Here is a 16,320-nt window from a genome sequence, read left to right on the forward strand (position 1 = left end):
CTTGTGTGAATGCTCTGAAAAGCTAATCATCTGCATATCACAGCATCTTCTTCCTGTCGGTTCAATTTCGCGTCTGTAGCACGTCATCTTCGTGGTGTAGCCATTTTAATGGCCAGAAGTGTAATTCATGTGCAGTAGCAATTTGAGCAGCAGCTGGCACCTCAGTGACACAACGAACTGTTGCAAAATGGTTAATTCGAGGACAGCTCCGACCCAGACAACTCGCAGCATTCCACTGTCCCAAATCACAGCCATTTGCGACTCAGCGGTGTCAGGTGAGAGTTTACTCGAGGACAGGGTGGAGTTCTGTTGTGTTTTCCGATGTAAGCTACTTCTGCTTCATTAACAGTTATGGCCATGTGTTGATTAGAAGTAGGCCGCTGATGGCCTGCAACCACCTGTGTGCATATTAGACACGCTGGACCTACACCTGGAGTTATGGTCTGGGGTGCGATTAAGTATGACAGCGGGAGCACTCTCGTGGCCATCCCACGCACTCTGACCGCAAATTTCTTCATAAATCTGGTGATTCGACCTATTGTGCTGCAATTCAAGAACACTTTCCACAGTGTGTTTTCCAACAGGATAACGCTCGGCCACATACTGCTGTCGTAACCCTATATGCTCTACAGTGTGTCGACATGTCCCTTCGCCTGCTCGGCCACCAGATCTGTCTCCAACTGAGCACAATGAGACGACAACTCTAGCATCATTCACTACCACCATTAACTGCCCCTGAATTGACTGATCAAGTGCAACGGGCATGGACCTCCAGCCAACAATCTGACACTCGGCACCTGTACAATGCAATGGATGCTAGTTTTCATGCTTGCATTAAACATTCTGGGGGTTAAAACCTGTTAACAATATAGTATTTCACATTTTGAATGGCTTATCTCGCACTTACATCTACATCTACATACATACTCCGCAATCCACCATATGGTGCGTGGCGGAGGGTACCTCGTACCACAACTAGCATCTTCTCTCCCTGTTCCACTCCCAAACAGAAGGAGGGAAAAATTACTGCCTATATGCCTCTGTTCGAGCCCTAATCTCTCTTATCTTATCTTTCTGGTATTTGCGCGAAATGTAAGTTGTTGGCAGTAAAATTGTACTGCAGTCAGCCTCAAGTGCTGGTTCTCTAAATTTCCTCAGTAGCGATTCACGAAAAGAACGCCTCCTTTCCTCCAGAGACTCCCACCCGAGTTCCTGAAGCATTTCCGTAACACTCGCGTGATGATGAAACCTACCAGTAACAAATCTAGCAGCCCGCCTCTGAAGTGCTTCTATGTACTCCCTCAATTCGACCCGATAGGAATCCCAAACGCTCGATCAGTACTCAAGAATAGGTCGTATTAGTGTTTTATAAGCGGTCTCCTTTACAGATGAACCACATCTTCCCAAAATTCTACCAATGAACCGAAGACGACTATCCGCCTTCCCCACAACTGCCATTACACACTTGTGTCACTTCATATCGCTCTGCAATGTTACGCCCAAATATTTAATCGACGTGGCTGTGTCAAGCGCCACGCCACTAATGGAGTGTTCAAACATTACAGGATTCTTTTTCCTATTCATCTGCATTAATTTACATTTATCTATATTTAGAGTTAGCTGCGATTCTTTATACCAATCACAAATCCTGTCCAAGTCATCTTGTATCCTCCTACAGTCACTCAACAACTGGCGGATTTGGTGAAGACAGCTGGCCTCATACGCGGGGTGCAAGCAGAGCTCTCTATTTGAAGCATCGTTCCCAGAGTGGATCGGGGTCCTTACATTAATCTCGCAGTGTCAATCACTTAAATGTGTTACCAAGAGAAATGTATTCCCGACATTGCATTAATCAACATTAATTTTTTTTTTTGGTGTTGTGTTTTTTTCCCAGCAGTGAATAATGCACTCATAACAAAGAACAGAATAGTATCAGAGCATCAGCAGTGAAGGACAGGAGAACAAGATCTGACAGTAAGAGTGTCACGTCAGATGGGAATTATATTTTCGATTTTTTGAGCGGGTATGTTGCAGAATATTTCTGTTTTAGTTCTGATACTAAAGAATAAACAAATATTGTGTAATGTCTTTGTTCCTTATTCAAACTTCATTGTCATGTCAGAAGGTAACACAGACATCAACCTGTTACTCTGGACGAAACGAAGTAAATTGAGGTAAGTACACTGGACAAATATTTAGTCCCCCCCCCCCCCCCCCCCCAGAGGACATGACACCAATACCATGTAATAAGGCCTCAAGCCTCGATAATGGCCACAATCCAAGGAGGAAGGGAGTCTGTCCATTTCTTCAGGTATGGTATATCCATCTGAAATGACACACTGACCATGAGGTCCCACACAGCTACCAAATTGAGGGCTTATTGACTGTCACTGTTCCACACAGTCCCACACACTTTCTACAGTATTAAAATCGGGCGATTTTGTAAGAGAACTGAGGTGTGATTATATGCCCAAGCGTTCATCAAACCAGGAACATATGCACTGAGCCCTGTGAACATGGTGTTATCTCCCTGGAAGATGGCAGTGTCCATGGATAATTTATCAGGAATGTGTGAAAAATGGTGATTCCTTCGTAAGGAAAGTGAACAAATGAACGTGTTGGTTCATGTTCAGGGTCACCTGAATGACTGGTCCAAAATCATTGTAGGAAGAGCACACTCAGTAACATGACAGAATACATTGTGGATTGAACTGCACCCTCCACGCACTGTGGATCAAATGCCTGACTGGGCAATCGGTGCACTTGGCTCCCTGCAATATTTGGAAGAAGGCGATTCGCGACTCATCAGTCCATACTATGTGGCTCCCCAGTCAGCCATTGTCCAGCGCCTGTGTCGTCTGGCCCACTGAAGGTGCAAAGATTTGTGTGCTGCTGTAACCAAGTTGCCTTCACGATAATTGCCTGGAAAGTGGTTGAGATGGCTCTGCATTCAGTGAGAGCAGCAATTCCTGTTGGGTCTGAAACAAATTGTCACTGACAGTGCATGACATTCGTCTCCGGCCATTGTCCATTAGGATCTTACACACATCAAAAAACGTTTTGCATCATCCCAGTTCCCAGAACTCCTGAAGACAGGTGTTGACTGTGGATATTGTACCACAGACACAGTCCTTTTAACTGTTCAGAGATGTCACTAAACCTGCCCAAAGATGTAAACAACCATGCATGAGCCGGCCGCTGTGGCCGAGCGTTTCTAGGCTCTGCAGTCCAGAACCACGCAACCACTACAGCTGCAGGTTCCAATTCTGCCTCGGGCATGGATGTATGTGATGTCCTTAGGTTTAAGTAGTTCTAAGTCTAGGGGACTGATGACCTCAGATGTTAAGTCCCATAGTGCTTAGAGCCATCTGGACCATTTTGAACCATGCATCAGCTGCGCCTATTAGACGGAGGGGTCCGACAGCCGATCAGTTCCAATCATTCCACCAGGAAGGTTGTGCACGGCTCCTGTTGTCTGTACTTCAACCATGCCTAGACGGTCGATACCCCGGTTCGATCGCGCCCACATTCTCATTTTTTTTGCAGGAAGGGCTCTCAACAAGGGAAGAGTCCAGGCATCTCGGAGTGAAACAAAGTGATGTTGTTCGGGCATGGAGGAGATACAGAGAGACAGGAACTGTCGAAGACGTGCCCCGCCTAGACCGCCTGACGGCTACTACTGCAGTGGATGACCGCTACCTACGAATTATGGCTCGGAGGAACCCTGACAGCAACGCCACCATGTTGGGTAATGCTTTTCGTGCAGCCACAGTAGGTCGTGTTACGACTCAAACTATGTGCAATAGGCTGTTGCGCAACTTCACTCCCGACATCCATGGTGAGGTCCATCTTGTCGGCAGGTGGTGGTCTAGGGGCTAGCATTGCTGCCTCTGGATCACGGGTTCCCAGGTTCGATTCCAGACCTGGTTCGGGATTTTCTCTGCCTGGGGACTGGGTGTTTGTGTTGTCCTCGTCATTTATCATCATCATTTGTGAGGGTGATTAGATTGGATTGTGAAAATAAAATGGACTGTGTAAAAATTGGGACTTTGTACGAGTGCTGGTGACCATGCAGTTGAGCGCTCCACAAAACAAACATCATCACTGAGGTCCATCTTTGCAACCACAACACCATGCAGCGCAATACAGATGGGACCACCAACATGCCGTATGGACCGCTTAGCATTGGTATCATGTTCTCTTCACTGATGAGGGTCACATATGCCTTTAACCATTCAATCATCAGAGACGTGTTTGGAGGCAACCTGGTCAGGCAGAACGCCTTAGACGCACTGTCCAGCGAGTGCAGCAAGGTGGAGGTTTTGGGGTGGCATTATGTGGGGCCGATGTATGCCGCTGGTGGTCACGGAAGGCGCCATAACGGCTGTACGATATGTGAATACTATCCTCTGACTGATAGTGCAACCATCGGCAGCATATTGGCGAGGCATTCGCCTTCATGGACGACAATTCGCGCCCCCATCGTGCACATCTTGTGAATGACTTCCTTCAGGATAGCGACATCGCTCGATTAGAGCGGCCAGCATGTTCTCCAGACATGAACCCTTCGAACATACCTGGGATAGACTGAATGCCGGCGGAGTTTCCTCCCTCGGGCATGGGTGTGTGTGTTTGTCCTTAGGATAATTTAGGTTAAGTAGTGTGTAAGCTTAGGGACTGATGACCTTAGCAGTTAAGCCCCATAAGATTTCACACACATTTGAACATTTGATAAACTGAAAAGGGCTGTTAATGGACGACATGACCCACCAACCACTCTAAGGGATCTACGCCGAATCGCCGTTGAGGAGTGGGACAATCTGGACCAACAGTGCCTTGATGAACTTGTTGATAGTATGCCACGATGAATAGAGGCGTGCATCAGTGCAAGAGGACGTGCTACTGGGTATTAGAGGTACCGGTGTGTACAGCAGCCTGGACCACCACCACTGAAGGTCTCACTGTATGGTGGTACAACATGCAATGTGTGGTTTTCATGAGTAATAAAAAGGGCTGAAATGATGTTTGTGTTAATCTATATTCCAATTTTCTGTACAGCTTCCAGAACTCCTGGAACCGAGGTCATACAAAACGTTTTTTGGTATGTGTATTACGACTACTGTTCTCAGACTGTTTTACAGGGCTGTGGGTGGAACGCCATTAACTGTAGACACGCTGGGGCATTTGCATTGATACAAAGGCAAATTGAGCAACGTCATTCACATTCTGGTCACGGGCACGTCTAAACACAATAGCTCCTTTCTGCCAGTCTGTCATGCATCTCCATCCAGGTCGACGCATTTTACAGTTCTCATTCCACACAACCGACTGGCACATACTCACTACTTGACTTACATGAATTACTTAGGTTCAAATGATCACCTAGTACTAAGTCTACACTATCAACAGTGCTCCAAAGAGAGCATGTGCTCTTTTGTGGAGGGGGGGGGGGAGGGGACGACCAGCACACTCTTAAGTCAAAAGAACGGCGCACCATGAAGGAATTATCTAATTCATATGGAAATCAGTAGATGTGATGTACATGTATAGACAAATAAACGATTACAATTTCAGAAAATTTGTATGATTTATTCAAGTAAAAGAGCTTTACAAATTGTGCATGTCCATAATGCGTTGGTCTGCCTCTCGCCCTTACACAAGCAATTCTTCAGATTGGCATTGATTGGTAGATTTGTTAAATGTCCTCCTGAGGGATATGCAAATTCAGTCCAATCAGTGCTATAGATCGTCAAAATCCTGAGGTGTTTGGAGTACCCTGCCCATATTGCTCCAAATGTTTTCAATTGGGGGGAGATCCAGCAACCTTGCATGAGCACGATAAGCAGGAGAAAATTTTGTCATGTGTAGCCTGGCATTACCTTCCTGAAATGTAAGCCCAGGATGACTTTCCATGGCCGTGTGGTTCTAGGCGCTTCAGTCTGAAACCGCGTGACCGCTACAGTCGCAGGCTCGAATCCTGTCTTGGGCATGGATGTGTGTGATGTCCTTAGCTTAGTTAGGTTTAAGTAGTTCTAAGTTCTAGGGGACTGATGACCTCAGATGTTAAGTCCCATAGTGCTCAGAGCAGTCTGAACCATTTTGACTTTCCATGAAGGGCAACAAAACGAGGCGAAGACCATCGTCAACATACCACTGTTCTGTAAGGGTGCCACGGATGACAAGAAATGCTATGAAAAGAAATGGCACCCCAGACCATCATTCCTGTCTGTCAGGCCGTATGGCTGGTGACAGTCAAGTTGGTATCCAACTGCAGTCCAGGGCATCTCAGGCACGTCTTCACCCTGGAATCTCATTGACTGTAGCAATATTGTATTCATTGATGAGTCTCACTTCGAAATGAGCCCCGATCACTATTAAGTCGTCGCAAGATCACTAGCCAATTGAGAATGTGTGGAGCACTATGGGCAGGGCCCTCCAACAAGCTCGGGATTTTGATGATCTAAAGCGCCAATTGGACAAAATTTGGCACAATGTCCCAGAGGAGGTCACTGAACAACTCTGTCTGTGTGAAGCCAAATAGCTGCTTGCATGGGGGCCATCAGTGGACGAATGGGATATTGAATTACACAATTTGTAAAGCTCTCTCCTTTTTCTGAAACTGTCATCATTTATTTGTCTATACATCTAGCGATTTCTGTCCCATTTGGATAATTCCTTCATGTTGTTTTGTTTTCTGTCATAAAGTGTATTGTGTTCAATGAGTTTATATCCATGGAGTTGTGGTTATGGGTACATACCAATGGGGGCTCGATTAAATGCCAGAAAATAAATGAACTCAGGCAGACCTGAAGGTGATGCACACTCTCTGTCCTTACCTGCTATAAGTGGCACTTCGAGATCGGAGAATCGCTGTGGTGGTGGTGGCGTGTGCTGGAGCCCTATACTGCCCACGCTGGCCACATGACCAGTCTTCACCAGTGGAGGGTTCCGAGACTGTGGCACCGGCGTTGCGCGCTGCAGAGACCCTCGGCACGGACTGGGTGGTGGATAAGACACACCTGTGGAAAACCACCGAAACACCCTTAACATGTAATGCTGTTGGATATATTCTAATGCAGTGAAGAGATTTTTCAAGATAAATTTCGAGGATCGTTGATAGCAGAACATTTACACTGTTGTTGTTGCTGTCATCTTCCTGTAGAAGGACTGAGGGAGTGATAAGATATTAGTTAATTGCCGTTGCTATCCTAGGGGCACAATATTTTTGCACGCAACCAAATCAAGCCTTACAATGAACTAGCTGCTGATTAACAAGTACAGAAGTTTTCTGGCAATTACGTACCACCTTCTCCATTTCTAGTTGTGTCCAGTTATCCCTCACAGCAAGTGGGAAATGTTGGTATGTAGATAAAAGCTCATCTGCATGCACTGGTAATGAGCGAGGTGGCGCAGTGGGTAGCACACTGGCCTTGCATTTGGGAGGATGATGGTTCGAACCTGCGTTCGGCTGCCCTGATTTAGCATTCTGTGATTTCCCTAAATCAATTCAGGCAAATGCCAGGATGGTTTCTTTGAAAGCACATGGCTGACCTCCTTCCCCATCCTTCCCTAATCTGATGGGGCCGATGACTTCACTGTTTGGCCCCTCCGCCAAGTCAGCCAACCAACCATGCAATGGCAGTCTGTTCGTGAGAATACCAGATGATGGCAATATTCTCATTTGGTGAAGTATTCTGCCCGATGGGCACCTGAGAATTTTACAACTGTGCAGCCTTTCCCAATCTGAGTCAATTAACATAAACTTTTTGTGGGTGTACATCTAAAATTTTAAAGTAACTGCCACTGAATAAAACCTATGTTTCAGTCACAGTTGCAGTGGCCTCCTTTGGGCCTAAATGTCTAGTGTGTTGTCCAGGGTCAGTTTCTTTTCGTTGTTATATTGACATTATTGGTGTGTTGTACTGAAATTTATTGGAAAGCTTTGGTGTAGTTACATACTGAGTAAAAAGCACCACTGCAGTTGTTTGGTTGCTTTATTTAAAAAGCATAACCAGGTTTGCAACGTTAGTTACATCATCAGGTGGAGCCCTGAACAGGACGAAACCGTGAAATAGTACCAGGAAATGAGAACCTTGAACAAAAAGGAACATCAGATCATAGCTAAAAATGATTGTATGTAAGTAATATAAAGTGTGACAATGACCAATAATTACAGTTACAACATGATGCTGGAGTACAATATTGATGTTAAGCTTTCTCCCAATTCCTGGAATTTCACTCCATTCTAAAAAAAAAAAAACATGTGTCAACCCACACAGACTAATGTAGAACGGGAGGGAATAGCTGATGACCTAACAAGGAATATAAATAAATAGTTAAAACACTGCATGGTACATGGAAAACAGAAAGACAGGAGAAAACCACACCTTGTACCAGTAGTATAAGTGGAGTGCAGGGCACTAACCGCAGACTAACGTAGGAACACATAATGGGCCGCTAGACAGGTGGCACATGTGCAGAAGGGGTAAGGCAAACCCCGAACGTGAGAAAATACGAGGAATTAGGCACAAACGAGATTACAAAGTCAAATACTTGCAATAGAAAATATAAAATAGGTAGTGTAGGAAGATGTAGATGGCTTACTGTGGAAAATTATTAAATCTGTTTGAAAAAACTAAAATAAGAGGGACCCAAACCATAAAAGACCCAAATATAAGGTGGAGACAAAAGAGGAGGCAATGCAAAAACACGTAATGGGCTGTGTTATCCATTGAGATATTCAAAATTAGCTAAGTTCGATTATCTCAGTTCAAGTTGGGATTTGAGCAGTGTGCGATTTGCAGGGGGGTATGGGGGGGATTTCCCCCCCTCTGCATCAGACTATCCCCTCCTCTGTTTTTCATTTATGCGTCCCAACCTGGGACGTTTATTTCCCACGCACTGCATCCCAACCTGGGACCAGACCAGCAAGAGGTTCTCCATTCCCTCTCACTATAGCCAAGGTCATCCAAGAATTACCAGTGACAACCTCGTTTGTCGTACAAGAAAAGTTAATCTAACAACCAACAAAAGATATGGGTCCTGTTAGCAGTTCCTGTTGAACAACTGGATTCGGTGTAAATTCAAAACTATCAACAGTCTTGTACACTGTCATACGTAAACGACGATATACTCTCCTCCTCCTGTAAGGCATTGCTCTGTGCTCAGTGCGGCTGCCTCGAAGGGAATGAGCATGCTGTTGCCTCACGAGCGAGATATATAGTCCCATGACGTAATAGCGATAAGCTTATCGGGGTGTGGCAGGAAGTAAACACGCTCAGAAGCGCAATGGCGTCACCGGAAGCCGAATTTTCCAGCGGATCGCGCTCTGTTAAAACTAGAGCGCGATGCGCCGCTGTGGCTGCCAAGCGAAGCTCGTTCAAGGTCATCCGCCAACATGGCGGCGCACACAGCAATGAATAACACCCACCCACCTCCCCGGGAGTCAGAACTCCCGCACTGGAATAAAACTTTACATATAATTTAAATTTGTGGAGCCGAACACTGAAAGTTTTTAATAAGTCTTACTATTAATACTATTAATATGTTTCAGTTTTCTATCATCAGAATAAGTACAACTTTTCACAAATGTGCCTCTACTTTTTGAATTCCTCTCGTATATCTGTACCCGTATGTAGATGATTTTGTAAATAAGCTTTACCTATAATGTACTTTTAAAGATATAACAAGGGACGGCTTTTCTGATAGTGCATGCGCGTCAATAGTGAGTTTCGGCATTAACATCTATTTATAAATAGCTGTTTAACCATGCGTAATGCCACGGTCCAAGCTAGTAACATATATAATTCTACTAACCCCCTAAGACATCCCCCCCACTGGTAAAAGCACATAAACGCACCCTGGTTTTGAGTGTATGACTAGGTGATTGCTGTATGACAAGGTAAGTCTCTTGTTAGAAACATTGCCTTTACGTTCCCTTTGCAATACTGATGGATTGAATGGATGGAATACTGGTAACAGAGTGATACGTCTCAGAAAAATTGCTACACTGAGCTGGAGCGCCTGATCCAGATAAATGTTCACTTGACCTGACCTCAAATGTCCTACCTCTGTGGCTGATATAGTTGTACTGGCAGTCATTATACACTCCTGGAAATGGAAAAAAGAACACATTGACACCGGTGTGTCAGACCCACCATACTTGCTCCGGACACTGCGAGAGGGCTGTACAAGCAATGATCACACGCACGGCACAGCGGACACACCAGGAACCGCGGTGTTGGCCGTCGAATGGCGCTAGCTGCGCAGCATTTGTGCACCGCCGCCGTCAGTGTCAGCCAGTTTGCCGTGGCATACGGAGCTCCATCGCAGTCTTTAACACTGGTAGCATGCCGCGACAGCGTTGACGTGAACCGTATGTGCAGTTGACGGACTTTGAGCGAGGGCGTATAGTGGGCATGCGGGAGGCCGGGTGGACGTACCGCCGAATTGCTCAACACGTGGGGCGTGAGGTCTCCACAGTACATCGATGTTGTCGCCAGTGGTCGGCGGAAGGTGCACGTGCCCGTCGACCTGGGACCGGACCGCAGCGACGCACGGATGCACGCCGAGACCGTAGGATCCTACGCAGTGCCGTAGGGGACCGCACCGCCACTTCCCAGCAAATTAGGGACACTGTTGCTCCTGGGGTATCGGCGAGAACCATTCGCAACCGTCTCCATGAAGCTGGGCTACGGTCCCGCACACCGTTAGGCCGTCTTCCGCTCACGCCCCAACATCGTGCAGCCCGCCTCCAGTGGTGTCGCGACAGGCGTGAATGGAGGGACGAATGGAGACGCGTCATCTTCAGCGATGAGAGTCGCTTCTGCCTCGGTGCCAATGATGGTCGTATGCGTGTTTGGCGCCGTGCAGGTGAGCGCCACAATCAGGACTGCATACGACCGAGGCACACAGGGCCAACACCCGGCATCACGGTGTGGGGAGCGATCTCCTACACTGGCCGTACACCACTGGTGATCGTCGAGGGGACACTGAATAGTGCACGGTACATCCAAACTGTCATCGAACCCATCGTTCTACCATTCCTAGACCGGCAAGGGAACTTGCTGTTCCAACAGGACAATGCACGTCCGCATGTATCCCGTGCCACCCAACGTGCTCTAGAAGGTGTAAGTCAACTACCCTGGCCAGCAAGATCTCCGGATCTGTCCCCCATTGAGCATGTTTGGGACTGGATGAAGCGTCGTCTCACGCGGTCTGCACGTCCAGCACGAACGCTGGTCCAACTGAGGCGCCAGGTGGAAATGGCATGGCAAGCCGTTCCACAGGACTACATCCAGCATATCTACGATCGTCTCCATGGGAGAATAGCAGCCTGCATTGCTGCGAAAGGTGGATATACACTGTACTAGTGCCGACATTGTGCATGCTCTGTTGCCTGTGTCTATGTGCCTGTGGTTCTGTCAGTGTGATCATGTGATGTATCTGACCCCAGGAATGTGTCAATAAAGTTTCCCCTTCCTGGGACAATGAATTCACGGTGTTCTTATTTCAATTTCCAGGAGTGTATTAATATGTTTCAGTTTTCTATCATCAGAACAAGTACAACTTTTCACAAATGTGCCTCTACTTTTTGAATTCCTCTCGTATATCTGTACCCGTATGTAGATGATTTTGTAAATAAGCTTTACCTATAATGTACTTTTAAAGATATAACAAGGGACGGCTTTTCTGATAGTGCATGCGCGTCAATAGTGAGTTTCGGCATTAACATCTATTTATAAATAGCTGTTCAACCATGCGTAACGCCACGGTCCAAGCTAGTAACATATATAATTCTACTAACCCCCTAAGACATTCCCCCCCCCACACTGGTAAAAGCACAAAACGTACCCTGGTTTTGAGTGTATGACTAGGTGATTGCTGTATGACAAGGTAAGTCTCTTGTTAGAAACATTGCCTTTACGTTCCCTTTGCAATACTGATGGATTGAATGGATGGAATACTGGTAACAGAGTGATACGTCTCAGAAAAATTGCTACACTGAGCTGGGTCAGCGCCTGATCCAGATAAATGTTCACTTGACCTGACCTCAAATGTCCTACCTCTGTGGCTGATATACACTCCTGGAAATTGAAATAAGAACACCGTGAATTCATTGTCCCAGGAAGGGGAAACTTTATTGACACATTCCTGGGGTCAGATACATCACATGATCACACTGACAGAACCACAGGCACATAGACACAGGCAACAGAGCATGTACAATGTCGGCACTAGTACAGTGTATATCCACCTTTCGCAGCAATGCAGGCTGCTATTCTCCCATGGAGACGATCGTAGAGATGCTGGATGTAGTCCTGTGGAACGGCTTGCCATGCCATTTCCACCTGGCGCCTCAGTTGGACCAGCGTTCGTGCTGGACGTGCAGACCGCGTGAGACGACGCTTCATCCAGTCCCAAACATGCTCATGGGGGACAGATCCGGAGATCTTGCTGGCCAGGGTAGTTGACTTACACCTTCTAGAGCACGTTGGGTGGCACGGGATACATGCGGACGTGCATTGTCCTGTTGGAACAGCAAGTTCCCTTGCCGGTCTAGGAATGGTAGAACGATGGGTTCGATGACGGTTTGGATGTACCGTGCACTATTCAGTGTCCCCTCGACGATCACCAGTGGTGTACGGCCAGTGTAGGAGATCGCTCCCCACACCATGATGCCGGGTGTTGGCCCTGTGTGCCTCGGTCGTATGCAGTCCTGATTGTGGCGCTCACCTGCACGGCGCCAAACACGCATACGACCATCATTGGCACCAAGGCAGAAGCGACTCTCATCGCTGAAGACGACACGTCTCCATTCGTCCCTCCATTCACGCCTGTCGCGACACCACTGGAGGCGGGCTGCACGATGTTGGGGCGTGAGCGGAAGACGGCCTAACGGTGTGCGGGACCGTAGCCCAGCTTCATGGAGACGGTTGCGAATGGTCCTCGCCGATACCCCATGAGCAACAGTGTCCCTAATTTGCTGGGAAGTGGCAGTGCGGTCCCCTACGGCACTGCGTAGGATCCTACGGTCTTGGCGTGCATCCGTGCGTCGCTGCGGTCCGGTCCCAGGTCGACGGGCACGTGCACCTTCCGCCGACCACTGGCGACAACATCGATGTACTGTGGAGACCTCACGCCCCACGTGTTGAGCAATTCGGCGGTACGTCCACCCGGCCTCCCGCATGCCCACTATACGCCCTCGCTCAAAGTCCGTCAACTGCACATACGGTTCACGTCCACGCTGTCGCGGCATGCTACCAGTGTTAAAGACTGCGATGGAGCTCCGTATGCCACGGCAAACTGGCTGACACTGACGGCGGCGGTGCACAAATGCTGCGCAGCTAGCGCCATTCGTCGGTCAACACCGCGGTTCCTGGTGTGTCCGCTGTGCCGTGCGTGTGATCATTGCTTGTACAGCCCTCTCGCAGCGTCCGGAGCAAGTATGGTGGGTCTGACACACCGGTGTCAATGTGTTCTTTTTTTCTTTTTTCCATTTCCAGGAGTGTAGTTGTACTGGCAGTCATTATATGTAATTCTGTAAACTTCCAGGGATTTAAAAAGATCATGCTTCATCTTTGCAGTATGTCAGAACCTCTATTATTCCTGGAAATGTAAGTAATGTTATGGAACTGGTCATGCTTTTTAAATGAAGTAGCTATACAGCTACTGCGGTGCTTTCTTACTCGATATGAAGTGTTTTAGCTGTGGGTTTCTGATGAATAAACTTTTATGTTACTGTAGCTTGTTTCCTGTGTTGGAGCGAGTGGTCTATTACTGCTGTTGCTGTTGCCTATTACAATATGTGTCAAGATTAGCAGTCGTCAGCGAGTGGCATGTGGATTCCTGTCTTCCTCATTATGGGCATGGGGTGCCCAGTGGCATTTGTTCATCAGTCACTCTCACAGCTCCAGTTCTTTGTAAGGGCTGTTGGGCACTAATGGCTGGCAGTCAACAAATGTAACACTGTCTTCTCTGTTCATGTTATTAGCATGCTTTAATAGTTCTATGGCCTCCTTGCTCTTGTGCTTGTAATGGTACTTGAATTGCGTAACCATTATGGTACCTCATCTGAACCTCTCGATACCAGTAATATTCCACTGTGATTCTGTTAACTACTTAATATATTTCTGAGACAACATTCAGATTTTGATTTCATTTGTGATACATCGATATGTTTATATTGCAATGATATTATTCTTATGTGTATTCCTTCTTTTGTCAGTATGATCTTTGACGTACTTGTAACTCTGATTTTTGGGCGCGTAAGCGATTATTAGTTAGTTGTCAACTTGTTAGAGGGTCGGACCTTGAGAAATTCAAGTCGTGGACGTCATCTTGGAAAGACGAATATTGTCGTCAGCTTATAAAATGTGAAGTTTGGTTCAAATGGCTCTGAGCACTATGGGACTCAACATCTTAGGTCATAAGTCCCCTAGAACCTAGAACTACTTAAACCTAACTAACCTAAGGACATCACACACACCCATGCCCGAGGCAGGATTCGAACCTGCGACCGTAGCAGTCCCGCGGTTCCGGACTGCAGCGCCAGAACCGCTAGACCACCGCGGCCGGCAATGTGAAGTTTAACAGTGACTGTGAGGAAGATGTTCTCAAGTATGTTTTGTATTGTGAAGTGATGTTTTGCGTGTCAGGTCATATTTCAATTAAAAGGAAGTGTAACTTAAAGTCGGAGTGCTGATTATTCTTTACATTACCATTGTCCTGCTAAAGTGTAATCTTCAAGAATGGTTTGTGAAGCGCATCTACAAAACTTATGAATATAGCAGAATAAAACCTAGGCCTCTTTGCATCTCATATCCACCTAGATTTTCGACGATTCAGCCATGATTTTACGACGAGACCAGCGTGGGAAACACAAAAAGATGAGTGCCTAGTTTTTTTATTATTACATGAAATGAGTTTATTAACTGTGCTCTAATGACACCTGCCACATAATATGACTGTTGTTGCCCGAAAATGCAGTATTTAGCAGCGAGAGCAACACCACAATCGTTATTAAATGCTGACCTTTGTTGTGCTAGGGTTGGTAGATGCTTCACCACTGCTTCACAGTTCTACACTGCTAGGAAAGTTCCCAAGTTCTATAAGATTTTATTTTGCAATGCAGTCTTTCTGGTGTTCAGCCAATGCCGATCTGTCGTACTGCCCAACTGGGATATTGCACTCCTGCTTCCAGATGCGCACTGCTACTGGCCTTCCAGTTTTGCCAATGTACAGTTCACCAAATTCACAGCCCATCTTGTGTGAGTATATGCTCACACTCTGCAATGCATCTGTCCCGTCCTTTATGGAGCATCACACGTCGTAGATCTTACAGACGCTGTAAAGGAGTAACTCCCACTACACAAATGGTTCAAATGGCTCTGAGCACTATGGGACTTAACATCTATGGTCATCAGTCCCCTAGAACTTAGAACTACTTAAACCTAACTAACCTGAGGACAACACACAACACCCAGCCATCACGAGGCTCCCACTACACGGCCGATGGCCCATAACAGGAAAACAGGAATCTAGACCACGTTCACTGGCGACTGCACGGGGCTCCCAGGTTCGACTCCCGGCGGGGTAAGGGATTTTCACCAGCCTCGAGATGACTGCGTGTTTGTGTTGAACTCATCATTTCATCATCATTCCTGAAAGTAGCGAGATTGGACTGAGCAAAGGTTGGGAATTTGTACGGACGTGCAGTTGAGAGCCCCACAAACCAAACTTCATCATCATCGCTGATTAGTGCAGGTAACAATTCTTATTGTACGAGGCAATAGACAATATAATAAAACGATCTAATAAAGTTTCCCACCTGTTCCATTAGAGCAGTCCAATAATATCACTACCTTTAGGATTGTGATGTAATGTCGTACTCGGTAGAGGTCCCATGGCGAAATAAAATAGACACTGGATCAAAACATATGTCATTAATCCCAGGAGATGATCACTGCAGCCATCGATAACGTGTTTTTCACTCTACCCCAAAAACTTTAATGCTATAATCCGTTCACCATAAGAATAAAGTCCGCAGCTCGTGGTCGTGCGGTAGCGTTCTTGCTTCCCACGCCCGGGTTCCCGGGTTCGATTCCCGGCGGGCTCAGGGATTTTCTCTGCCTCGTGATGACTGGGTGTTGTGTGATGTCCTTAGGTTAGTTAGGTTTAAGTAGTTCTAAGTTCTAGGGGATTGATGACCATTTGTGGTAAGTCCCTTAGTGCTCAGAGCCATTTGAACCATTTTTTTTTAAGAATAAACCTGATGTGAACATCGCAATATGTATTCTTCCGTGTTTGCTGGAACCTTAT

At 46.7% G+C, this 16,320-nt stretch overlaps 1 protein-coding gene across 1 annotated transcript in view; it reads right to left on the bottom strand.

The window, feature by feature from the left end:
* LOC126212700 (pleckstrin homology domain-containing family G member 5) overlaps positions 1 to 16,320 on the bottom strand; it is an 870,566-nt gene that overhangs the window by 30,770 nt on the left and 823,476 nt on the right. The window contains exon 17 of the mRNA XM_049940115.1: positions 6,837 to 7,019. Coding sequence (XP_049796072.1) covers positions 6,837 to 7,019 — 183 coding nt within the window. The remainder of the gene's footprint in view (positions 1 to 6,836; positions 7,020 to 16,320) is intronic.

This window comes from Schistocerca nitens, chromosome 11 (assembly GCF_023898315.1).
Source record: "Schistocerca nitens isolate TAMUIC-IGC-003100 chromosome 11, iqSchNite1.1, whole genome shotgun sequence".
In the NCBI taxonomy this organism is placed as follows: domain Eukaryota; kingdom Metazoa; phylum Arthropoda; class Insecta; order Orthoptera; family Acrididae; genus Schistocerca; species Schistocerca nitens.